Genomic DNA, 25,721 nt, shown 5'->3' with positions numbered 1-25,721 from the left:
CTTTTCAGGTTGCATTTTAAAACATGGTATAAACCCATAAATAGACTTAGTGTTTTTTGGGTTTTTTTTAACCTACTGCTTTGTTCTGTCGGTAGGATTTTGATAATTGCATTGTAGTTTAGACATAATATGAGAACACGTAAAGGATTTAATAATTAAAGCTGTATTTGAAGATTGTATCAGTACAGCTCAGTCGCAGTGAGAGAGCCATGTATCGGTGTGTGTGTTTATGTATCTCTGCCTTTTCTCCCTCAACTCTCGGAACTTTCCCACATTAAACACTTGGACCATAAAAGGACACACACATTTTCTTCCTGCGCCTAAACCAACAGTGCAAGCCGAGGAGGAGCTCCGCTGGGGCCGGCAGGAGCTGACCGATCGGTCCGTGGAGCCCAGTTTGTCCCGCAGCAGCCGGACTGGACTGGAGCCTTCCACCTGCTGCTGCGCAGCGCAGCGCGCGCCTCGCGCTCCACGACAGGAGCGCTCAGCTCAGACCGGGGAGCCGAGAAAAGCTCATTTCTACGTTCTTCCAAGCTTTCATTAAAAAAACAAAGTAACGGGATCGACGCTGTTTGGACTCTATTAACATATTAAACTTTTTCTCCGCTCCTTACTGGATTAAAGTCCAGCTAAATTGAATTTTCTGACCGTTTCTCAGCATGAGTCTGAGCACTAACGGCTCCGGGACCGACCTGTTCCCTCTGGACACCAACTCCTCCTCTAACCGAACCGAGCACCCGGCCTCCACCGCCGCACAGCTGGACCTGAGCCGGGCGGTCCCGGTGGGCATGGTGCTGGCCTCCTTCATCATGTTCGCCATCGTGGGGAACATCCTGGTCATCCTGTCGGTGGTCTGTAACCGACACCTGCGGACTCCAACCAACTACTTCATCATCAACCTGGCCATGGCCGACCTGCTGCTGAGCACCACGGTGCTGCCGGTGTCCGCCACCCTGGAGGTAAATGAGAGCAACACTACGACCCACAGCTGCTAATTGGTTAATTAGTGGCTGTTTGCTGGACTAATTAAGGTTTACTTTAAACCAAACCCTGCTGGGAATGTTTAGTTCTTTGTGTTTGTTTTGATTTTGCACAATGTCCCAAAATCACATAGAGGAATAGATGATATTATCAATTACATGTAAAAAGTCTTGTATATAGTGTATATTGTATGGCAGTAGTGCTGTAAAGTCCATTGTTCAGTTTCCTCTACTGTTGCTGAATAAAGATTCTGGTAATGAAGTAGTAAAAAAAAAAATAATAATAATTGCATATTCAGTTGTTAGAAAAAATGACCCTAAATTACAGCATATATTGCACCATATTACCAGTATTAGTGGCCAATGCAGTGATTTTCTTGTAATTGTATCCACTGCAATTATAACCACACGATACAGGAATATATGGATCTGCATACAGCTTAAGTGATAATTTTATCAGTTGCCTTTAAACCAGATTTTCTTCCCTGTTTCGCATCTATTCTCTTTGTGACTCATGCATTTCTTGCACCTACATCTATTTCAGGTTTGAACATCATGGGCAGTGATAGTCCATCCAGCTGGTGGCCAGATCTATTGATTTCATGCACAGCATTAGTACATGTCTGGTGAAATATTATGGCTTGCTGTAAAGATTTAAATTGCATTTAAAATTGCAAGTCAATATTTTGTGCAACTTCTAGAAAAATGAAATGAAAATGATTTAATTTCATGCAGCTACAATCACACAGTTTATATTGCCATTTAAAACTCTTTTAAGGAAAAAAAGCAACGTTTCATTTCATTTTTATTTATTGTTTATTTGAAAGGGGACAGTGTATATTAATCAACATTAAAACAATGTAAATATACCAGAGTTAGCTAAGGAGTGCTAATTTTCATTGGTAGTCCCCCAGCCAGGTATAAAAAAGGTAACCTTAAAGTATAAAATCACAAGATAAAATTACAATACCAATTACATGAAAAACATTATGGTTAAGAAATACAATTCATGTAAAATAATAAAAAATTAAATTATTTAAATACACAGAAAACCTTAGTGCCCACAAATTTGGCTCTCTACAAGCCATTTTTTTGCATTCTTTTTGAATGAAGAGAATGACAAAGAGTCTCTGATGGTTTCCGGCACTGTGTTCCAGTGCTGAGATGCTCTTACGGAGAAGACAGCCTGACCAAAGGCTGTTTTTCAACGGGGGATGATGCAGTTTTCCCTCACTGCCCCTCTGGTTACCCTGATCTCACTGGATCTGAACTGTACAAAGTCACATAGTGGAGGTGGTGCTAAACCATGTCTGATTTTATAAATTAAACAGATGTTTTTGAACTTGATAAAATTGTTCCATGTAAGTAACTGATATTTCCTCAGAATACTACAGTGGTGGTAATGGTATGGTTTTTTTTATCTAGTATTTTTAATGCTTGTTTATATAATGTTTCTAATGGTTTTATTGTAGTAGAGTGAGTATTGGACCAACTTATTAGACAATATGTTATATGGGATAAAATCATGGGAAAAAAATATGATTTAGCAGCTTCAGTTGAAAGAAAACGTTGATAAAAGTAGTGTAAATACAATAATACGAAAACTGATAACTGGGAAACTGGGAAAATGGTAGACCAAGAACACCAATGCATAATCTTTATTTATTACGGTATTTTATTTATTACCTGAGTAAATATGACACCATCAAATACCCATCATGATGATATGTTTAAAGAAGGAAAAAATATATATATCTATACAACTTCAGGGAAAGGCTCTAATTTTAAGTGCTGTATGTGTTGTTGTAGGATGTTGAGTTATTGAGCATAATTTCACTCTAGAGGAAAATAAAAAGCAGCATTAGGAGCGATGAGTAGCTTATTGGTGATACTTAGGCAGCTGTTTCCCTACATAATTTGCTGTTTTAGGACCACAAATGATGCTTCTGTACTAATGGTTCTCACACTTTAGAATTTCCCTGTTTTTCCTCCATATTAAAGCCTCATTATGTCCTAATGCCCACAATGTTTCTAAAAATAAAATTCTTTGTCCTGTGTGTAATTAGAAGCTTGCATAACTTTCTGTCACAATTGGGTTAATGGCTTCTTCCTCACTGAGTGACATCTAACAAGATATATATATATCTATAGATATATAGATATACATATATATTATATGTATATCTTATGATGCTCGCTCACCAGCGTCACCAGCATCTTCACTGTGACTTTGTGAATTTTGCACAGAAACACATTCCTGAATTATTGGAACAGACAAACGATTATAACTAAACTGCGACCAAATGTTTGAATTTTTCCAAGATTTCACAGACAGGAGTGTGATTACTTACAAAGCTGTGCTGTCTTCATCATCTGCATCACCTGGTCATGTGATTTTGTATTTTTTTTAAGCATGCAGTAAAATCCCCACTCACCTAAAATATAATTCTAGAGACTGGTGAAGGTTCTCAGTCATCTAGGTCATAATCATCCCAAAAAAAGAAAATTAAAAACAATCTACTCAACTTTTTTTCCAAGTTTTAAGATGTTTCGCTTCCTATCCAGGAAGCTTTTTCAATTCAAAATATCAGAATTAGTGTTGAGTTTGAGGTTTTATACTGTAGCCCAACAAAGCCTTGTTTTTGTTATGAACAGATGAAGGGGTCCACCCCTTTGGAATTGGGGTCGTTTGGCTTCTTTTGTTAGACTGCAATACCCCATATCTGTCTAAGGCTACGTTCCCACAGCAGGCCTTGATGCTCAATTCTGATTTTTTTGCCTTTCGTTCACGTTTCCATATATATGTATGTGACTTGTATTTGATCTCCTGTGTGAACTGCAGTATTACAACTCAAGGGTCCCGCATGCGCAGTAGAGGCGCAATGACATCACATGCCGGTGTGCTCTGTGTTTACGGAAGTAAACATGGATGGTAGTGCCGGAGAGCATCTAGCGATCTTTCCCAACCATAAAAACACAATCTTTTCAAGGTGGTTAAACATAAATACTGCCCATCATCGTCCGCCATGGTTGTTGTTTTTCTTGCCGCTTCTTCATAGCAAGACCCAGAATAATTACCTTAGTCAGGTATCAATGGAGTTCAGGTCGGATTAATCCGACCTGGCCGTCCAGACATAGATCGCATTTGAAAAGATCAGGTTTGTATCGGATTCAGGACCACAGAGCCAAGTGGGCTGGGTCGCATTGGAAAAAAATCTGTGTTGTTCAGACAGCCATGATAAGATCAGATCCAGGTCGCATATGGGCCAAAAAATCGGATTTGGGTCACTTAAGGCTGCAGTGTGAACATAGCCTAAGTGTCTGAAAGAGAGGAGGAGGTGGGGCTGCGATAGAGTCCTGCAACGGGTCGGGTACCTGCGGGTCCCCGACGGGTCACCCGCTAAAATGCTCTTTTGCGGGTGAAAAAAATAAAAATAAACGGGTCGGGCGGATATTTTTTTAGTGCGGTAGTTGGTGATTTTTTTTTTTATGCGTGTGTGTTGTTATGGACATCAGAAATGTTATATTAATCAGGCACTGGGGTCACCCTTGTTGTAGCTTAAAGCCCTGCCGGCAGTGTGGGCTGCCCTCCAAAAAGGCCACAGTCAGTGCATACACGTCTGCTGCAGTGTTAATGGCGCTGTTCTGCAGCGCAGCGCACTATAGCCTATCACTTGATGTGTTAACGGGTCGGGTTGCGGGTTAAATATCAACGGGTCGGGTCGGGTTCGGATTTGAATTGAAGATATCCGCGGGTGACAGGTCGGGTTCGGTAGTGATCCTAATGGATTCGGGCGGGTGCGGGTTGGTAAAACTCGACCCGTGCAGGACTCTAGGCTGCGATGATAACGGGAAGGGATTAACTCAATTGCTCAAAAGCTTCCTGGATGGGAAACGAAACATCTTTAAACTTGGAAACAAAGTCAAGTGGATTGTTTTTAATTTTCTTTTTTGGGGAAATCTAGAGAAGCATGTTATGTGCGCATTAAGATCGGTATCGGCAGATGTCATTTTGACACATCAGTCTTGGTTCAATAAGTAGAACTGGGCTAATGTAACTGTCTTTATTGTAGGAGAGGGAAAGAAGTAAATGTGAAGGGGTTTTTTGTCGTATGACAGTGATATAGCAAAGGATTGTGGGTGTTTAACAGAGAGGCAATGTCAGCACTATGGTCGGTTTTCAATGGTGATCAAAGGGTAGATGTAGGAAACAATTTTGGTAAATATCTCTTATCAGCCATAATGGTGCATTCCTAAAAACAATTCTGTGATACTACTCTGACAGAGTGAGGTGGAAATGTATGTGTGTGCTTGTTTATAAGGTTTATGGAAATACAGACTTTCATCAAAAATAAATAAATAAAGCAGAAAAACAGAATATACAAAAGATAATTTATCAATGAAGGTGGACTGATGCAATTGTTCCAGTTTTTAGTCTTTATAACATGAGGAATAAAGGATTTATTTCCAGTTTTCTGTGCATGTACAACTTTAGGTCCTCTAGAATTTAAATAGAGTGAAGACCGTATAATGTCTGGAGTAAGAGGCAGAATCTGTATTTTGTTTGATGTTTAACTCAGATTTCTGTGATAATATGCTATAATTAAAAAGAAAATATTTTGAGTAATTGACCTTTGATCCATCAGCCTGTGTTCAGCACTATGTATTTTTTGAGTGACGCTCCCCGATCGGACATTTTTAAATTGGATTGTAAACAGTGACTGCCCCCAAACCCACAGCTTATTTAAGTTATAGCAGAAATTTGTTTTCCAAGAAATAAGAAAGAGTAACTGTTGGATCATAGCATCTGTTTTAATTTTCAGAGGACAAGGCACGTTTATTTCTATAGCACAGATCAGTACAAAGGCAATTTAAAGTGCTTTAAATAACTTAAACTATAATATAGAAGGAAAATAAAAGAAGAATAAAAGCAAGTAAAGATAAAAAAAAAAACAAGTAAAACTAACAAAACAGATGGACCACAAACTTAAAATAATAATACTTTAGTGAAAACTTTATCTTTAATATTCAAAGGCAATTCTAAACAAATGGGTTTTTAACTTTGACTTATAAGAACTCAGGCTTTCATCACTTTTCCAGTCTTTTTGAAATTTTTTCCAAATAAATGGAGCATAGGAACTAAACGCTTTTTCTCCATGTTTGGTTCTAGTTCTGGGTGTACAGAGTAGACTTGAACTACAGTACAAGACCTGAGTGGTCTGAGGTTTATACACTGACAACAAATCTGTTATACACGTAGATGCTAATCCAATCAGTGAATTATAGACTAACAGAAGGATTTTAACGTCCTTACCCCGAAATACAGGGAGCCAGTGGAAGGACTTCAGAACCGGACTGAAGTGCTCTACTCTCTTAGTTCTAGTGAGAACATGGGCAGCTGCGTTTTGGATCAGCTACAGCCGTCTGATGGACTTTTTGGGCAAACCATTGAAGACACTGTTGCAATGATCAATTGAAATAAAGATAAATGCATGACTGAGATTTTCTAGATCCCACTTGGACATTAGTCCTAAATTAGTAACTGCCTTTATGTGCCTCTGAAGGTTCAGGTCTGCAGCTTATTAGTATGAACTAACAAAAACCAAGGAGATGAAACACATCCCTGTGGAACACCTCTCACACATGCTGAATACATTGAGTTATAGGAAATATTTCCAGATGTAAAAATAAGTTACGGTTGGGATCTAAATGTCTAAAAGTCCCCATATAGTATTAATCTCATACTGTCTGGAAAGTTGGATGCAATTTATCAGGGGACAAATATTACGTAAATATAATCTATATAATAGACAGTAGAACTGTCCTAAAACATCTATTCTGTAAATTTTGATGTCTCTAGGTTTTGGGTTACTGGGTGTTTGGTCGAATCTTCTGCGACATCTGGGCTGCAGTGGATGTCCTGTGCTGCACGGCGTCCATCATGTCACTCTGTGTCATCTCCATTGACCGATACGTTGGCGTCCGCTATCCGCTGCAATACCCAATGGTGGTCACCAAAAGGCGGGCCCTGCTGGCCATGCTGGGAGTCTGGATCCTGTCCTTCGTCATCTCAATCGGGCCGCTGCTGGGCTGGAAGCAGCCACCGTCACAGGTACGCCGTCGGAACCAGCCAGGCTGAGTCAATCCATCCTGTTGTTATAGTGGAGGGAGACAGAACCCAGTGAACCACAACTTTGATGCAGTAAAGCTTGTTGAATTTATCACAACATCTGGGGCCCGTCTTGACTCGGAACGTCCCTGTTGGAAAGCTGTCTGGGCAAAAGGGAGACATCAGATTATGTTTTTTTCTAAATAAAACAATAATATTAGCTATTTATTAAACACTTTTAGGCCCCACAAATAACAGATAGAGTTTCATTAGAATGCCAGGGCCATGACCATCTGAAACCAGAGCAGGAAATATTTACTGACTTTAGCTTTGTTTATTTACACCCATGTGCTGTGGAACGCCACTGACTGCTACCATTCAGCCCAGCCTTCACCAATTTCTCCTTCCTGTGATGGAATTTCTGGAATTAGTTTGGATCAGCTGTTTTCCAGGTTTCCTGAAGGTGTTTATGGTTTTCTAGGACTTAGGATGCTTTTTCATTTAGCTTAAATATTTGTACCTGGACATTTTACACTGCAAAAACGATCTAGAAATAAGTAAATATTTCTTAAATTAAGTGTATTCATTCTTATTTTAAGTAGGTAAATGAGATAGTTTGCCAATGGAATTAGTATTTTTACTCTTAAAATAAGATAATTAGATAAAATGCACTTGAAATAAGACAATGCAATTGTGTTTACTTATTTTAAATGTAAATTGTCTTGTTCCATTGGCAAAAGGTCTCTTTTACCCCCTCAATTCAAGAACAAATGCACTTATTTAAAGAAAAAAATTACTTATCTATATTTAAATTTTTTCCAGTGTATCTTTGAGTGACTCTTAGCTATATAAATCATTCAGGCATAAAAGAACCATAAGCAGCGTTGTTTAAACTCATAATGGAGAACTTAACAAAAAACATATTGCAGATAAGATTCTCAGGCTCTTTGATGGACCGGCCCACACCCTCCAGTACCTCCATGATTATTTAGAAGTGGCTGGATTGTGGGATACCTGCTGCTGGTGCTTATTCCTCCTCCTTTGCCTCCTCTTCATCCACCTCCTCTTCCCTCCTTAAAGCTAAATATGTCACCAGAACTCTTTAAGCATGAGAGGAGTATTTCACATTATAACAACAGTCTGAAATGTTCACTGTATTTTCCACTCAACAAGCTTATCCAAAGTTTGGATAGGCTGGACTCCCTTTGCATACCATTCTCTAATTGCGAACATATTGATGATAACACTCTATTGATCTAGTCATTTATTCATTTGAGCTGCTTCATGAGATCCTTTTGGCTGCAGCCAGAGTTTTACAGGAAAGAAAGAGTGAAGCAGAAGTGCAGAATCTGATGATGTGCGTACCACCTCTCCTTTAAAGGAATAGTACACCCAAAACATGATTAGCCTTCATTTTCTACTCACCCCCATGCTGAACAACACTCTGGAGTACCTTTTTGATATCTCAAATGCATCTGGAGATCTGGGAGGCTTCTTGCTGTCTGCTGACATTCAAATAATGGAGGTCTATGGTGCCCGAGGCAGAAAGGTCCATAAAAGTCCACAAAAAACGTGTCAATATTCCTCCATACTGCTCGTCCAATGTATTCCAAGTGTCCTGAGTCGGTAGCGTCCATAATTTACTCGAAACGAAGTCATTTAGAATGTTTTAGAGCATAAACAGTAGTGTATAGGACTTCCTAAAAGCGCGCGCATGCGAGTTCACGAGTCTACGGAAACCGCGGCAGACCAAACCAGATGAAAGTGCGCATTTTACCATACAGAAATACATATGTTTAAACAATAATGACAAATCACATGAACTTTGCCACAGCGTTCTGCATCCAAACAGTGGAGGAATACCTGTTTCATGGTTTCATGATTCTAAAGAAAGTTGTGGTGCATTCATAAGATGAAAAGAGGGGACAGCCTGTCACTAAATATGTTTCTCAATCTTGTAGTTTATTATTTAAAACAGACGTAAACATAGCACAGGCAGAAAATTAGGTTTAGTCAACAAAGGTACTCTTAGTTTACAGTTGATAGTCTGTTGCCCACACTTTAACTATACTATACTAGGATTTGGTGGCTGTGGCATAGTAAGAACAGCAGTGTCACACTGCTGAAAAAGGCTTAAAAGATTAGACAAACAAGATGTATTAGACTTAAGCTAATTGTGCCTAAATGTTAAACAAAAAGGGGGCAAAATATAAAAGAAATAACATTTTTTGCCGCTTAGTGGGGAAACTAAGAAAAAAAATCTTTATTTCTCTGCGCTCCTCATCAGGGGATTAACCCTTGTGCCACACATAGTAGACGGTTGGATAACCACCGTGCTGATAGTCAAATCCACAGTGGAATCATCGTGGGCAGTTTTAGATAACAGCCTTTTTAAAATGAAGTGAATTACCATATGAACACAAATCAATCATTTCAATTCCAACATTTTTTGTCCTGAATTACTGAATGGAATTAGCCAGCAGTGTCAAACAGCACTGCTCACAGCTTGCCTCAAGCATGCTTCCAATTTACCATTTTTTTATGCCATGAAATCCAACACTGTATTTGCAAACAAACAGTAAGAAGATTGCAAAGATAAACACCCGTGTCTAAGGACCTGTGGCAGAACTTTATACTTGCTAAGGCGGACGTACACTGTGCGATTTTCAGGGCGATTTTCCAGTCGTGCGAGAATCTTTCGACTTTCATCCTGATCGTGCGTTGTGTAGTGAACAGGGGGTAACGAGGGGCGATCAGCCTCTCACGACCACCTCCTGATCAGGAATCGTGATCAGGATGTCCCGACCGTCCTGGGCAAATCGCTCAGTGCGCAAAGAAGGATTCTTCTTTTTCTTCTTCCTCTCAGATGTAAACACAGAAGCATGGCAGGGATGCAATGAGTGAAATGCAGTTCTGTCTGTAAAATTGACAGACCGTAGTAGCCACGTTTGATCAGCCATGTCTGTTTTCCAAATACGAAAGTACTGAAAAAATCGCACAGTGTGATGCTGTGCATCACACGTGTTAAACAAGAGATTGGTGCGCACAAACCTGATGTAGAAAGAAACTGAAGTTTGCCGGGTGCAAGGTTCTAAAGAAAAACAGATCTAAAAACAAGCAATTCGTTCTACATTTAAAACTCATGAACTTAAGATTTACAGTAAATAGATGACATGCTTAAATTTGTGCATCTAAATAAAATGAGCTAATGTAGCCAAAACACTTTTTGTTTTGGCCCGCATTAAATCATTATACCCCCTGATATATGTGATGCCATTACTCTGGCTACCAAACATACAGTATTTATCTGACTCTCCACCTCACTTGTATGGAGGATAAAAAGTGCCAAAATTAAATAAATAAATACAGCATTAAATAAATAATTAAATGTGTCAATAATTAATTAAATGTGGAATTAAATAAATAAATGTGTCATTCATTAATTAAAACCACGTCACTAATATAAAGGGCCACAATTAAATAAATAAATACAGCGATAAACAATTAATTAAATGTGTAATTCATTAAATAAATAGGGAATTAAATATATGTGTCATTAATTTAATAAAATACGTCTTTATTTTATAAAAAAAATATATATATAATTATTTCAGTGTGCATTTAATTATTTTATGGTCCTTTGTCACAGTGCATCGAAACCATTAAAAGATTCTGTCAAACTCACCCATCAAAGTTAGGGGGCGCTTATCTAACACCTGATTGGTCACCCTGCACATTAAGGCGAAGCAAAGCGATTACAGAGACTCGATTCGCGTTAACCCCGCCCCCTAACTTTGGTGGGTGAGTTTGACAGATTCTTTTAATGGTTTCGATGCACAGGACCATGAAATAATTAAATGCACACTGAAATAATTATATATATTTTTTTAATAAAATGAAGACGTATTTTATTAAATTAATGACACATTTATATATTTAATTCCTTATTTATTTAATGAATTACGCATTTAAATTGTTTATCGCTGTATTTATTTATTTAATTGTGGCACTTTATATTAGTGACGTGGTTTTAATTAATGAATGACTTATTTATTTAATTCCACATTTAATTAATTATAGACACATTTAATTATTTATTTAATGCTGTATTTATTTATTTAATTTTGGCACTTTTTATCCTCCATACACTTGCACCAACACATGTATTTCTACCTAGCTAAATTGTATCTTTTGCAGTCTTTCTTGTGGTTGCCATTGGTAACCATAACATAACACTGGCTCATTTAAATATACAATAAGTTAAATATTTACATTAAAATGATCCCAAATCATTCCCATTTGTCATCTGGGATGGAACTAACATTCCCTGTATACAAATAGTCCTCTCCATCAATAATGTCTTAGCCAAGTTTTCTTTCTTTCAAACCTAGAGCTGCGGTCTGAAACTACTTTGGTGTAGTGTGTTACGTCCACCTGGCTTGTTAGGTGGAGTAACATTAATGGAGACCACACAAGGATTTTCAGAGTTGATGAAAAAGGAAATTTATTAAATTATATTAAGTAAAACCTAAAAAAGGATTACCTGAAATAAGAAGCCAAAACAGATTAATACAAAACCCATAACCAATTAGAGATAAACACACGCAAAACAAACCTAACAAAACTCAATCATAAAGTCCAAACCAAACCAACTGGAGTTCTGAAGAGGGAGAGGAGGAAAAAAGCCTCCTGACTGCTGCAGCATGACAGCTTTTAAAGCAGCAGAGCACCAATCAGGGAAAAAATATAACACCTGCAGAAGGCCTGCCTCCAGAACCCTAAAAGAAAAAGCAGAGACCTACTGCAGCCGTAACACCTCCCCCCTTAAAACAGAGGATCCCAACAGGGACCTCTGTAACAATCTCAGCTTTTTGGACAAACCACAGTTTAATTATTCTCTGAGCCTTTTGAAGATACTCAGAGGCTAGTTTGCCAGCCAAGTTCAAAGCATAGGCTGCAGGATAACAAGTGCTTCTACACATAACTGTCAGCAAATACACAGATCCTGACTTTGAAGGAATGAGTGGGCCAACAATTTCCCTGTCACTATACGGCAACCATTCACGTACCAACAGATCTTTTTGTAGAAAATATCCACTTGACACTTTTGTGTCCTGTTCAGCTGCCTGGACTTGGTCAAACAGAGCAGCTAAAGTTGTGTCCTCTTGCTGGACTGTAATCAACGCACTGAGTGACAAAGGAACAGGAAGAGTTGGCAAACAGGCAGTCTTCTCAAGAATAGAACCAGGCTTACCAAACTCAACCTCCTTATCAGCCACAGTTACTGCACAAACTGGAAAAGCCTCAGGAAAGTCTCGAGCACATACGTCTGACCAAGAAACGGGTGGACAAGCTCGGACCACTGGAGGGGGTGCAACATCTCGCCACACACGTCCACCTGCCAGATTGTTTCCTAGAATGAGAGATACACCTTCCACAGGCAAAGAAGGACGAAGAGCTATAGTTACCTCTCCTTGTACAAGTTCTGACTGCAAGTAGATCTTATGAAGAGGCACAGAGAAAGTTTCCAACCCAATACCTCCAATTAAGACACTACAACCAGTATCAGATAAAGGAGAAAATGGCAAAACAGATTCCAATATGAAAGATTCAGATGCTCCGGTGTCACGTAGAATCTTCACAGCCACTTTATTTGAACTGCCACTCAAAGAAACAAACCCATTTGTGATGAAAGGTGCATAGTCTTGTCCGACATCCTTCTCACAAATCTGGGGATCTGTAACAGTCAGTTCTGAAAAAAACTTATAGTCAACAGGTACAGCTAAAACAGTTGGTCTTACACTTTCAACTTTAGCTGGATGCGTAGACTCCACTGAATGCAACTGTGAAACGCTGGCTAAAGCAACAGGTTTTTGATTATCTCGTTTACTCCTAGCCGATTTCATTTTGGTATTCAGAGGACACTCATTTTTCTAGTGTCCTTTCTGGCGACAATAGTTACAAACAGAGTCTGCTTTAGATTCCACTCCAGTCTTACCAGAGAACCTATCCTGATGAGATTCCTGAAAGCTATAGCTGCCTTTCCAATTGTAATCACTCACAGTTTTATGGATCAGAACATACTCATCTGCCAAGACAGCAGCTTTAGCAGCAGTTTTTACCTTTTGCTCGTTAACATATGTGGCAACCCGATCTGGAATAATGGTCTTGAACTGTTCCAACACCATCAAATCACAAAGGGATTCAAACTCCTTCACACCTTCAGCTGATAACCAACGATAAAACTGGGTGTTTAGTTGTCTGACTAGATCTGTATTTGTCTGTTTTTCAGCCTTCCTGCAGTTCCTAAATTGTTGCCTGTAATGTTCAGGAACTAGTTCATAAGCCTTCAAAACAGCTTCTTTAACAGATTTGTATACCTTTCTTTCAGCTGATGTTAATGAAACATAAGCTTCTTGGGCCTTACCCACCAGCACACTTTGCAGCAGAATAGAACAATCACGATCACCCCACTCATTGTCCCCTGCCAGGTCCTCAAACAAAGAAAAAAATACATCAGGATCTTGTTCATTAAACTTGGGTACCAGCTTCAACATGTTAACCAAGTTATGTCCAGAAAACCTATCACCACCTTGAGACAGATGGAAAGATCCACCACTTAACCTGCCCTCAGACATCAACTTCAAGCGCTCAGCTTCCAAAGATAATTTCTTAACCTCCAACTCATGTGCATACGCTAGCCTCTTTTCTTCTTGTTCATGCGCTAGCCTCTTTTCTTCTTGTTCATGCGCTAGCCTCTTTTCTTCTTGTTCATGCGCTAGCCTCTTTTCTTCTTGTTCATGTTCATGTGCTAGCCTCTTTTCTTGTAAAGCTAGTTTTCTCTCCTCAAGCTCATGTGCTAGCCACAATTTTTCCACCTCAAACCGCATTTCCATCTCAGTTCTCATAGATTGAAACTTTAATTGAGACTCTTGAGATACCGTTGGACCTGGCGAGTCATCATCCAACTTTAAAGCACCAGTTAAAGAATCTATGCCCCGGGAAGTTACATCTGACACATCAGCATCTGAAAAAGAAATGGCAAAGACATTTAGTTGTACAAGTTTGTCTTTTAAGAAACTCCTTAATTGAGGTTTTTTAAATCCTTTTGCAACTCCAAGGTTAATTTCAAAGTGTTCAGCTACTTGATGAATCTGCTCCTTAGTAAGCTTTTCCAACAGTTCTAAAGTTGGGGAAGCCAAAAAAGAACCCACAGTATCCATTTTCAACAAAAAATAATCCAACAAACCAACCTAATCAGAAAACACCAATTTTTTGTTTTTCTTTTTGTTTTTTGTTTTTTTTAACCAACAATCAGGAAGTGCATAACTGGTACAAACAAATGGCAAAACTCCATTATCCTACTACTAACTAACCAATCAAAGCCCTGACTAAACTTAGCTTAGTCTTCAGGCTTTCCTCCAAGAGCCAAGGCACTTTAAGCACCAAGATACCGCTGGCAGCAAATCCCTCCAGGCCAAAACCTCTCAGGCAGCAAACCACGGCGGTGCCCTCAGCCCAGAATCCAGCCCAAAAATAACGAACTAAAATAATAAACAGGGTCGATTAAAATGGAGTTGCCAAAACAACAAACACCAGATAGCACTTACCTGACACAAAACAAAGAGACTTCTCCCCCCCCCCCTCTAACAAAAGAGCAAAAATCCTCATGGACCTCCAACAACAGACATATGGAACACCAAAAATGTCCAAAATCTAGTAAGGTTCCAAAGACCTTAAAGTAGCCCAAAAACCCACAAACAACCTGCAACAGAGGAAAACCAAAATCAGGGGCATGTAACTGCAACCTGAAGACAAACAATGAGGCCAATTAAGCATAATCAGTCCACATGAATCGGACAAGCCCCCACAATGTTACGTCCACCTGGCTTGTTAGGTGGAGTAACATTAATGGAGACCACACAAGGATTTTCAGAGTTGATGAAAAAGGAAATTTATTAAATTATATTAAGTAAAACCTAAAAAAGGATTACCTGAAATAAGAAGCCAAAACAGATTAATACAAAACCCATAACCAATTAGAGATAAACACACGCAAAACAAACCTAACAAAACTCAATCATAAAGTCCAAACCAACTCGAGTTCTGAAGAGGGAGAGGAGGAAAAAAGCCTCCTGACTGCTGCAGCATGACAGCTTTTAAAGCAGCAGAGCACCAATCAGGGAAAAATATAACACCTGCAGAAGGCCTGCCTCCAGAACCCTAAAAGAAAAAGCAGAGACCTACTGCAGCCGTAACAAGTGTGTGGCTCATGTTTACTTCCTAGATCCTAAGCCAATCATATGAGAGTTCCCAGGGTTCCCAACATAGCCCAGCATTCAGAATTTTATGTTGGCAAAAGAGCAGCAGCCTAAAAACTTTTATAAAATCACACATTAAACACTTAATACGGATCCTATGCAATATTTTATAGATGAGACTCCAAGTTTACATGTAGCTTACCACATCTGGCAGTAATAAATATCCTGGTTTGTGTTATCCCTGCCAGACTGTTTCATATTCCATTGCTTTAACTTATTTCAATAAGTATTTCAGTTTTTCTATAAAAAGAAATCCACATCAACTGTCTGCCTAGATCTGTTTGCAATTAAATTTTTTTCCGGCAGCAGATGACGGCTGTCTCATGAACAGCTTCCTAAAATCTGTTTCAGGACATCAACAGACAGTTTTCCATCTATTTGTTCGTGTCACTATTGGGATCATCTGTGGGTCATAAATGTTTCATTCCTCCTTCCAATGATGATGGTGAGGATTGCATTTTCAGTTTTTTTTTTTTTGTTGTTTAACACAATTTTATGGAGAGCCTGTGGAAAATTATAAAAAACGTTTTTTTCATATATTTTCAGTATTGATATTCTAAGTCATGTTTGGTAAAGTTAAGCTGCTGACTTTCTCATATTTTGTTGCAAATAAGGGAAATGTTAGTTTATTCTTAGTGAAAGGGTCTGGGAATCCAGGCTCATAGCCCTGTGCAAAATTGCACAATGATTTATGTGATTTATAGAGAACCACAGGATTTTATGTACTTTCCATTCACTCATCATGGGCATATTATTCTGGGGCTTTTAAGGATTTGCTAGATTTGTTTTTCTCAGGATGGGGTGATTATACTTCATGCAACTTTAATTATTTTATTATAAATAGTTTCGATTTATTGGATTTAATCTTATCCAAACAGGGTAAAATTATATACATAAGTTGAACATTTACCATAAGCTTTATTAAGCCGTCAGGAATCTTCATAAGTGTTTAATTAGTCTAGATTGGGGATTAAAACTCCATTTTAATATATGAAAATCATTATTGTGTTGGAAAACTCAGCAGAAGCAGGAGAATCTGGTGGTCCCACTTGTTGTTTTAGCAATGCATTTTTACTTCCAGCAGTGAAACACCCCCACTGCATGATGTTCGTGTGAGCAGCAGCTAGTTTCTGTCCTCATAGTCACACTGCCTCTCCTGGTTATTTGGCTCTAATCAAAAGCATTACAAAACACAGTTTGAAGATGTGAACAACATTTCTGCTGTCATTTTATAAACCCAATTGCTTAATAGAATTTTCCCTGTGCCATAGTTCATATCAGGTAAAGTTCTGCTGATTCTGTCCATCCTACAGGACGACACGGTGTGTCTGATCACAGAGGAGCCGTTCTACGCTCTCTTCTCCTCTCTCGGTTCCTTCTACATCCCTCTGGCCGTCATCCTGGCCATGTACTGCAGAGTGTACGTGGTGGCCAAACGCACCACCAAGAACCTGGAGGCCGGCATGATGAAGGACCAAGCCAAGGACTCCAATGAGCTCACCCTGAGGATTCATTGCAGGAACCAACAGATCCATGATCTGTGTCCGCCCTCCAAAGCAGGAGTGGGCGGGGCTACGGCAGGGCGTAACGCACTTACCGTCAAGCTGCTCAAGTTCTCTCGTGAGAAGAAAGCTGCCAAGACATTGGGTGTGGTGGTGGGCATGTTCATCCTCTGCTGGCTGCCCTTCTTCTTGGTTTTACCAATCAGTAAGTGCAAATCACAACTATACCCTTTGTCTATTTATTAAAGGAATAGTACACCCAAAACATGATTAGCCTTCATTTTCTACTCACCCCCATGCTGAACAACACTCTGGAGTACTTTTTTGATATCTCAAATGCATCTGGAGATCTGGGAGGCTTCTTGCTGTCTGCTGACATTCAAATAATGGAGGTCTGTGATGCCCGAGGCAGAAAGGTCCATAAAAGTCCACAAAAAACGTGTCAATATTCCTCCATACTGCTCGTCCAATGTATTCCAAGTGTCCTGAGTGGGTAGCGTCCATAATTTACTCGAAACGAAGTCATTTAGAATGTTTTTAGAGCATAAACAGTAGTGTATAGGATTTCCTAAAAGCGCGTTCATGAGTCTATGGAAACCGCGGCAGACCAAACCAGACGAAAGTGCGCGTTCGGCTCGGCAAAGAACTCATGCTCTTCCTCAACACTGAAGTCCTCAGACATTTTTCTTTCGTTGTTTCTTTCTTTGCACAGGTAAACAGCACATTTCTTCTTCTACGCTTGCATTATCGGCAGACGCTGAATGCGCACTTTCATCTGGTTTGGTCGGCCGCGGTTTCCGTAGACTTGTGAACGCGCTTTTAGGAAATCCTATACACTACTGTTTATGCTCTAAAAACATTCTAAATGACTTCGTTTCGAGTAAATTATGGACGCTACCCACTCAGGACACTTGGAATACATTGGACGAGCAGTATGGAGGAATATTGACACGTTTTTTGTGGACTTTTATGGACCTTTCTGCCTCGGGCGCCACAGACCTCCATTATTTGAATGTCAGCAGACAGCAAGAAGTCTCCCAGATCTCCAGATGCATTTGAGATATCAAAAAAGTACTCCAGAGTGTTGTTCAGCATGGGGGTGAGTAGAAAATGAAGGCTAATCATGTTTTGGGTGTACTATTCCTTTAATCATTTGCTGTTTATGCAGATGCATACACAGGTAAACTATATATATATATAGGTACGAGCCTCCTATTGGATAATGACTGCATGGGCGATTATCTTTCAGCTGGCAACAAGTTATTTAACCCCAATTGGTGCAATGACTTGCTTCTCATTCCCTAAACAAGCATGTCGAAAGACACATCCCGTGGTCGTGGAAAAGATGTTAGTCTGTTTGAGAAGGGTCAAATCATTGGCATGCATCAAGCAGAGAAACATCTAAAGAGATTGCAGAAACTACTAGAATTGGGTTAAGAACTGTCCAACGCATTATTAAAAACTGGAAGGATAGTGGGGACCCATCATCTTCAAGGAAGAAATGTGGCCAGAAAAAAATCCTGAATGATCGTGATCGGCGATCACTTAAATGTGTGGTGAGATCAAATCGAAGAAAAACAACAGTAGAACTCAGGGCTATGTTTAATACTGAAAGTAAGAGCATTTCCACAAGCACATTGCGAAGTGAACTCAAGGGATTGGGACTGAACAGCTGTGTAGCCGTAAGAAAACCACTAATCAGTGAGGCTAACCAGAAAAAATTGCTTCAATTTACTAGGGGGGCATAAAGATTGGACTGTGGAGCAATGTAAGAAGGTCATGTGGTCTGAAGAGTCCAGATTGACCCTGTAACAGAATGATGGGCGAATCAGGGTAAGAAGAGAGGCAGGTGAAGTGATGCACCCACCATGCCTAGTGCCTACTGTACAAGCCTGTGGGGGCGGTGTTATGATCTGGGGTTGCTGCAGTTGGTCAGGTCTAGGTTAAGCAACAGTATGTGCTCAAAGAATGAGGTCAACTGACTACCTGAATATACTGAATGACCAGGTTATTCCATCAATGGACCTTTTCTTCCCTGGTGGCACAGGCATATTCCAAGATGACAATGCCAGGATTCATCAGGCTCAAATTGTGAAAGACTGGTTCAGGGAGCATGACACATCATTTTCACACATGGATTGGCCACCACCAGTGGTGGGGAGTAACGGATTACATGTAACAACGTTACGTAATTTAATTACAAAAACAGAGTAACTGTAATTCGTTACAGTTACAATGAGAAAATATGTAATTCAGTTACAGTTACTTCCGAAAATATTAAGAATTACAAATTTACACAGAGGGCGTTTTCATCATTGCTGGAGATTTTAATCAGGCGAATATGAAAACTGTTCTCCCTCATTTTTATCAACACGTGGATTTTGCTACTCGTGGAGAGAACACTCTGGACTTAGTTTATACAAACATAAAAGACGCATTCAGAGCAGCCCCCCGCCCCCACATCGGCTCCTCAGACCACCTTTCTGTGATGCTAATTCCTGCATACAGACCCCTGCTGATCAGAGCAAAACCTACAGTGAAGCAGGTGAGGGTCTGGACGGAGGGGGCCATGGATGCACTCCAGGACTGCTTTGAATGCTCTGAATGGGACATGTTCAAATCAGCAGCAACATATGACAACAAGATCAATGTTGATGAGTACGCCATGACTGTTTCAGCCTACATCAACCACTGCATCGAGGACGTCAGCACAACAAAGACCATCACCACCCGAGCCAACCAACGGCCCTGGATGACTGAGGAGGTCCGCCACGCGCTAAAAGCACGGAACTCAGCCTTCAAGTCTGGTGACAAGGAGGCACTGAGGACAGCTAGAGCCACCCTGAACCGTGCCATCAGGTTAGCAAAGCGGAACCATAACCAGAAAATCCAGCATCTGTTCCACGACGCCAACAACACCAGGAGCATGTGGCAAGGCATACGGGCGATCACAGACTACAACACGCCCCCTGCCCCGGTGGATGAAGTTGATGCTGACTTCCTAAACGGACTAAATAACTTCTTTGGGAGGTTTGAGGCACTAAATCGCACTCCAGCAGTGAAGGCTGTCCCACATCAGGAAGAGGAGGTTCTCTGCCTTGACACAGCCGACGTGTGGAAGACTCTGAGGAGGGTCAACCCGCGGAAGGCCCCAGGTCCCGACAACATACCTGGGCGGGTGCTCAAGGAGTGTGCAGGTCAGCTAGCTGGTGTCCTCACGGACATTTTTAACACCTCGCTGGAGCAAGCCACAGTGCCAGCATGCTTCAAGTCTGCCTCCATCATCCCAGTGCCAAAGAAACCTCAAGTCACCTGCTACAACGACTACCGGCCCGTCGCACTGACTCCCATCATGATGAAGTGCTTTGAAAGGCTGGTAAAGGAACACATCGTCTCCAGTCTCCCCCCAACACTCGACCCGTTCCAGTTTGCCTACCGGCGAAACCGCTCCACTGAGGACGCCATCTCCTCTGCTCTTCACCTGAGCCTGGCCCACCTGGAGGAGAAGAACACCCACGTGCGGATGCTGTTCCTGGACTTCAGTTCAGCGTTTAACACCATCATCCCACAGCACCTGGTGGGAAAGCTGGAACATCTGGGCTTCAACACACCCCTTCGAAACTGGCTGCTGGACTTCCTCACCAACAGACCTCAGTCAGTCCGGGTCGGTCAGAACACCTCTGATGTCATCACCCTCAGCACGGGCTCCCCTCAGGGCTGCGTCCTGAGCCCCCTGCTGTTCACCCTGATGACATATGACTGCGTCCCCAGGTTCACCACCAATCACATCGTGAAGTTTGCGGACGACACCACGGTGGTGGGCCTCATCAGGGACGACAACGACCGGGACTACAGAGAGGAGGTGGAGCAGCTGGTGGACTGGTGCAGTGAAAACAGTCTGATCCTGAACGTGGAGAAGACGAAGGAGATCATCGTCGACTTCAGGAAAAACCGCCCCCACCATGCTCCACTGCTCATCAACAGCTCAGCTGTGGAGGTGGTCAGCAGCACAAAGTTCCTGGGGGTGCACATCACGGACAACCTCACCTGGACTGTAAACACTTCATCTCTAGTGAAGAGGGCACAGAAGCGCTTGTACTTTCTGCGGAGGATGAGGAGAGCCCGCCTGCCCCCGCCCATCCTCACAGCCTTCTACAGAAGCACCATAGAGAGCGTTCTGACCAGCTGTCTCTCTCTGTGGTGTGGAGGCTGCAGAGCTTCTGACTGGAAGAATGTGAGGAGGGTGGTGAGGACAGCGGAAGGAATCATTGGGGCTCCTCTTCCCTCCATTAAGGACATTTCATCACAGCGCTGTGTGTCCCGAGCCCGTAATATCATCAAAGACCCCTCACACCCCCACCATGGACTGTTCTCCCTGCTGCCCTCTGGAAAGAGGTTCCGCAGCATCCGCTGCAGATCCACCAGGTTGTGCAACAGCTTCTTCCCCACTGCCATCAGACTGTTGAACCTTTGATCCACAATCCGAACTCTGCACCTATTGCACATTATCGGGCATCAAATGCTGCTGAACTTTTAACTTTTAGCCCTTTAAATTGTTCATCTCATTGTATTTTTCAATAACGCATTTTTTGCACAAATGCCATTTTGCACTGAACCACTGCAACTTGCACACTGTCTCTTATCCTCTGCACTGTTCACACTTTGACCACTGCTGCACTTTTTGTATTTTTCTATAACTCGTGCCATTGTGAAATATCAATGCAACGTTCATAAGCTGTATGTAACGCAATTTCGTTCTGTATGCACCCTGTGCATACAAAATGACAAATAAAGAAGTCTAAGTCTAAGTCTAGTTTCATTTTTTTAAAAATATAAAGAAAAACCTTTGCGAAATATGTACAGTAATGATATTTTTATTGCTTCGCGCCCTGTATCGCCGTTTCCCACTACGGCTCCTTGTCTCTATCATATTTGCCACTCTGATGATCCATCCTGTGCTGGTGGAGCCTCCTTGAGGAACAGCAAGCGAGCAGACGGTTCTATTTCAGCTCAAGCAGCGCATCAAAAATGACAGCCTTCCAGCACTGGAAATTTAAGGAGCATTTCATTTACATCTGTGAAATTGGCTCAAATTTAACCGTGCAGTGCAAGAAGTGTTTGCCGGCTATCAACCTGAACCTGCTTGTGTTAGTCTGCAAACTGCGTAAATGGTAGAGCCTGGGGTAGGATCAGAAAGAGTATGGCCCGATGAGAGGAGTCTGAGAAAATCTTACATGCCTGGTGCTGGCATCTCTTCTTGTGGACATCCTGTGATTGCCTGTCAGCAGTTCCCTCTCAGCTTAGTACTTTTTTTAAGGTTCACATTCAGTTCTCAAAAATTAAACGTTGAACAATGGTCAATACTCATTAATGTCATGATGGGTTCACTAAAAGCGACCCAAGAATGCAGAACACCACTGACGGACACAAGGATGAAAGTTTAACTGTTTATTTATGGACAAACACACAGAATATACTGGTTCAGGTTCGGGGCCTGGATTCTGGTTCACCGGAGTCTGCGTGAGAGATAGTTCAGTTAGCGTTGTCAACGGAGGTTTGATTTCCTGAAGTTTACTGATTGTACCTTGAGGGTTCTTGAGGTTAGCTTTGGGAGAGTCACTGTTGGTTCTGGAGAAGAGTTCATCAGCAGAGTCCGTTTGCTGCTTCAGCGTCTCACGTCTAATTTGAACAGACCTTGGCTTTGGGTTTTCCAGCTGTAGTCCAGAGCTGCTTGGAGGTTCTCTGTGAATCTTCAGGTTCGGCTCTGAGGGTCGGCTCGGCAGGTTAGCTCTTCCTGAGCTTTCACAGAGGAGGCACAGGTTTCCTGGAAAACAGAAACAGGGATTAGAATCCAAGCTGGATTCAAAAGTCATCGAAATACTCTGAGGATCTAGGCTTAAGCGCTGACCAACTGGAACAACACTGCGGCGTTGAGGCAAGGTCTGAAGACAGCTTAAGTAGTGGATCCTCTGATGATCTTGACGAGCTGCAGCTGTGCAGGAGGCTCCCTCAGAGGATCCACGGCGGACTCTGCTGGAGAGAGGTGGAATCTCTCCAGCTCCCAACAGTACCCCCCCCTCAACGACCGCCCCTTGGCGGTCCGGAAGAGGTTGATGGGCAGGAACGCTCGTACTCCTCGATAAGGGCTGGATCGAGGATGTACGAGCCTGGAACCCACTGGCGATCCTCCGGTCCGTAGCCCTCCCAGTCGACGAGGTACTGCCATCCGCGACCTCGTCGACGGGAGTCCACGATGCGGCGAACCGTGAAGGCCGGATGACCATCGACCTCCAGGGCGGGTGGTGGGGAGTCGGACGGTGGGCACAGAGGGCTCGAGGAGACAGGCTTGATCTGAGACACGTGGAAGGTAGGGTGGATTCGGTGGGACTGAGGTAGTTGAAGACCGACGGCTGAAGGGTTGATGACTCGAGAGATCCTGTAGGGTCCGATGAATCTAGGGGAGAGTTTTCGAGACATCCCCTTGAGGGGGATGTCTCGAATGGACAGCCATACCTCCTGGCCCTCGGTGTACTCGGGGGCGGGACGTCTCCTGGCGTCGGCGAAGCGTTTTGTTGACTCTGATGACTGGTTGAGAGTGGCTATGGTTTCCCTCCAGATCCTTTGACAACGACGGATGTGTTGGTTGACGGACTGCACCGAAATCTCTCTCTCGTCTGCGGGGAAAAGAGGTGGTTGATAGCCGAGACTGACCTGAAATGGGGATTGTCCAGTAGATGCAGATTTGAGGGAGTTATGAGCGTATTCTATCCAAGGAAGAAATTGGCTCCAGTCCACGGGGTTGTTCGACGTGAGGCAGCGAAGGGTGGATTCCAATTGCTGATTCATACGCTCAGTCTGACCATTCGATTGGGGGTGGTAACCAGAGGTAAGAGAGGGTTTGCAGGCGAGAGCGGAACAGAAAGCCTTCCAGACCTGGGAGATGAACTGTGGACCTCTGTCCGAGAGGATGTCTTGGGGAATGCCGTGTAACCGGAAAACATGTTTGATGAGAAGTTGGGCTGTCTGGAAGGCCGTGGGAAGTTTTCTGAGGGGGATAAGATGGCAAGACTTCGAGAAACGGTCAACAATAGTGAATATAGTGGACATACCTCGAGAGACAGGGAGACCGGTGACGAAATCAATGGCGATATGGGACCAAGGACGTGAGGGAACAGGAAGTGGTTGAAGCAGGCCAGAAGGAGGTTGGTGTGAGGCTTTGTTACGGGCACATGTGGGGCAAGCCAACACATACTCCTTAACGTCCCTGTGGAGAGTGGGCCACCAGAAGCGTCTGGAGATGAGAGTTACAGTCCTACTGACTCCTGGGTGAGCAGAGAATTTGGCGGCATGCATCCACTGGATGAGACGGGACCTGACGGAAGATGGGACATAGGTACGGTTAGAAGGACCGTTACCTGGATCGGGTTCAGTGGCCAGGGCTGAGTTGATGAGGTCAGTTATTTCCCAGTTGACCACTCCCACTGTACAGGAAGCCGGAAGAACAGGTTCAGGTGTCTCGGGATGATCGACGGAGTAGAGACGAGAGAGAGAATCGGGCTTCACGTTCTTGGATCCGGGTCTGTAGGAGATGATGAGATTGAACCGAGAAAAGAAGATTGACCACCTGGATTGGCGGGGATTGGCTTGTTTGGTTGACTGGATGTAAGCCAGGTTCTTGTGGTCTGTCCATACAAGAACCGGGTGCTCAGCTCCCTCCAGCCAATGCCTCCATTCCTCCAACGCCAGTTTGATGGCCAGAAGCTCTCGGTCACCCACATCATAATTTTACTCTGCAGAAGAAAGTCTACGGGAGAAGAAAGCACAAGGGTGTATCTTTTGATCTGAGTCGAGTCTCTGGGATAGGACTGCTCCAACACCAGAATCTGAAGCGTCCACCTCAAGGATAAACTGCTTAGCCGGATCAGGTTGCATAAGGACTGGTGCTCTGGAAAACAATGACTTTAATTTTTCAAATGCTGCTTGAGCCTCGGGAGTCCATTGAAAACTGCGTTTGACAGAGGTCAAAGAAGTTAATGGAAGGGCGGTCTGGCTGTAGTTTCGGATAAACCGACGATAGAAGTTAGCAAAACCCAAAAACCTTTGTAGTTGTTTGCGGTTCTCAGGAACTGGCCAGTCTAAAACTGCCTTAATCTTGTCCTCAGATGGTTTAACCTGGCCGCCCTCGAGCACAAACCCCAAAAAGGTGACTGAAGGTTGATGAAATTCGCACTTCTCGGCTTTCACGAACAGTTTGTTCTCCAGCAGTCTCTGTAAGACAAGGCGGACATGTTTCTTGTGTTCATCGAGGTTTTTGGAGTAGATGAGTATGTCGTCAATGTACGCGAAAACAAACACATTGAGAAAGTCTCTGAGAACATCATTTACGAGGGCCTGGAAGCAGGCTGGAGCGTTAGTTAGCCCAAAGGGCATGACTAGATATTTGAATTGGCCCAAGGGTGTTTTGAAGGCAGTTTTCCATTCGTCGCCTTCACGGATCCTAAGGAGATGATAAGCGTTTTGTAGATCCAGTTTAGAAAACACAGTAGCTCCCTGTACGGGTTCAAAAGCAGAGGCAAGGAGAGGCAGTGGGTATTTGTTTTTAATAGTAATCTGGTTCAAACCTCGATAGTCAATACATGGTCTCAGGGAACCATCCTTCTTCCCTACGAAGAAGAACCCGGCGCCCAATGGAGAGGATGATGGGCGAATTATTCCAGCAGCTAATGATTCGTTGATGTATTTTTCCATTGTTTCTCTCTCGGGCTTGGAAATATTATACAGTCTCCTGCTAGGTAGAGGAGCACCAGGT

At 42.4% G+C, this 25,721-nt stretch overlaps 1 protein-coding gene across 1 annotated transcript in view; it reads left to right on the top strand.

Moving 5' to 3' along the window:
- Nucleotides 1–206: 206 nt before the first annotated feature.
- LOC119794002 (alpha-1A adrenergic receptor-like) overlaps nucleotides 207–25,721 on the top strand; it is a 36,603-nt gene continuing 11,088 nt past the window's right edge. The window contains exons 1-3 of the mRNA XM_038301336.1: nucleotides 207–959; nucleotides 6,841–7,092; nucleotides 16,724–17,117. Of these exons, the coding sequence (XP_038157264.1) occupies nucleotides 660–959; nucleotides 6,841–7,092; nucleotides 16,724–17,117 (946 nt within the window). The 5' untranslated portion in view covers nucleotides 207–659. The remainder of the gene's footprint in view (nucleotides 960–6,840; nucleotides 7,093–16,723; nucleotides 17,118–25,721) is intronic.

This window comes from Cyprinodon tularosa, unplaced genomic scaffold (genome assembly GCF_016077235.1).
Source record: "Cyprinodon tularosa strain WSP-4 unplaced genomic scaffold, ASM1607723v1 ctg466, whole genome shotgun sequence".
NCBI lineage: Eukaryota > Metazoa > Chordata > Actinopteri > Cyprinodontiformes > Cyprinodontidae > Cyprinodon > Cyprinodon tularosa.
This window is presented reverse-complemented; position numbering and strand designations above follow the sequence as displayed.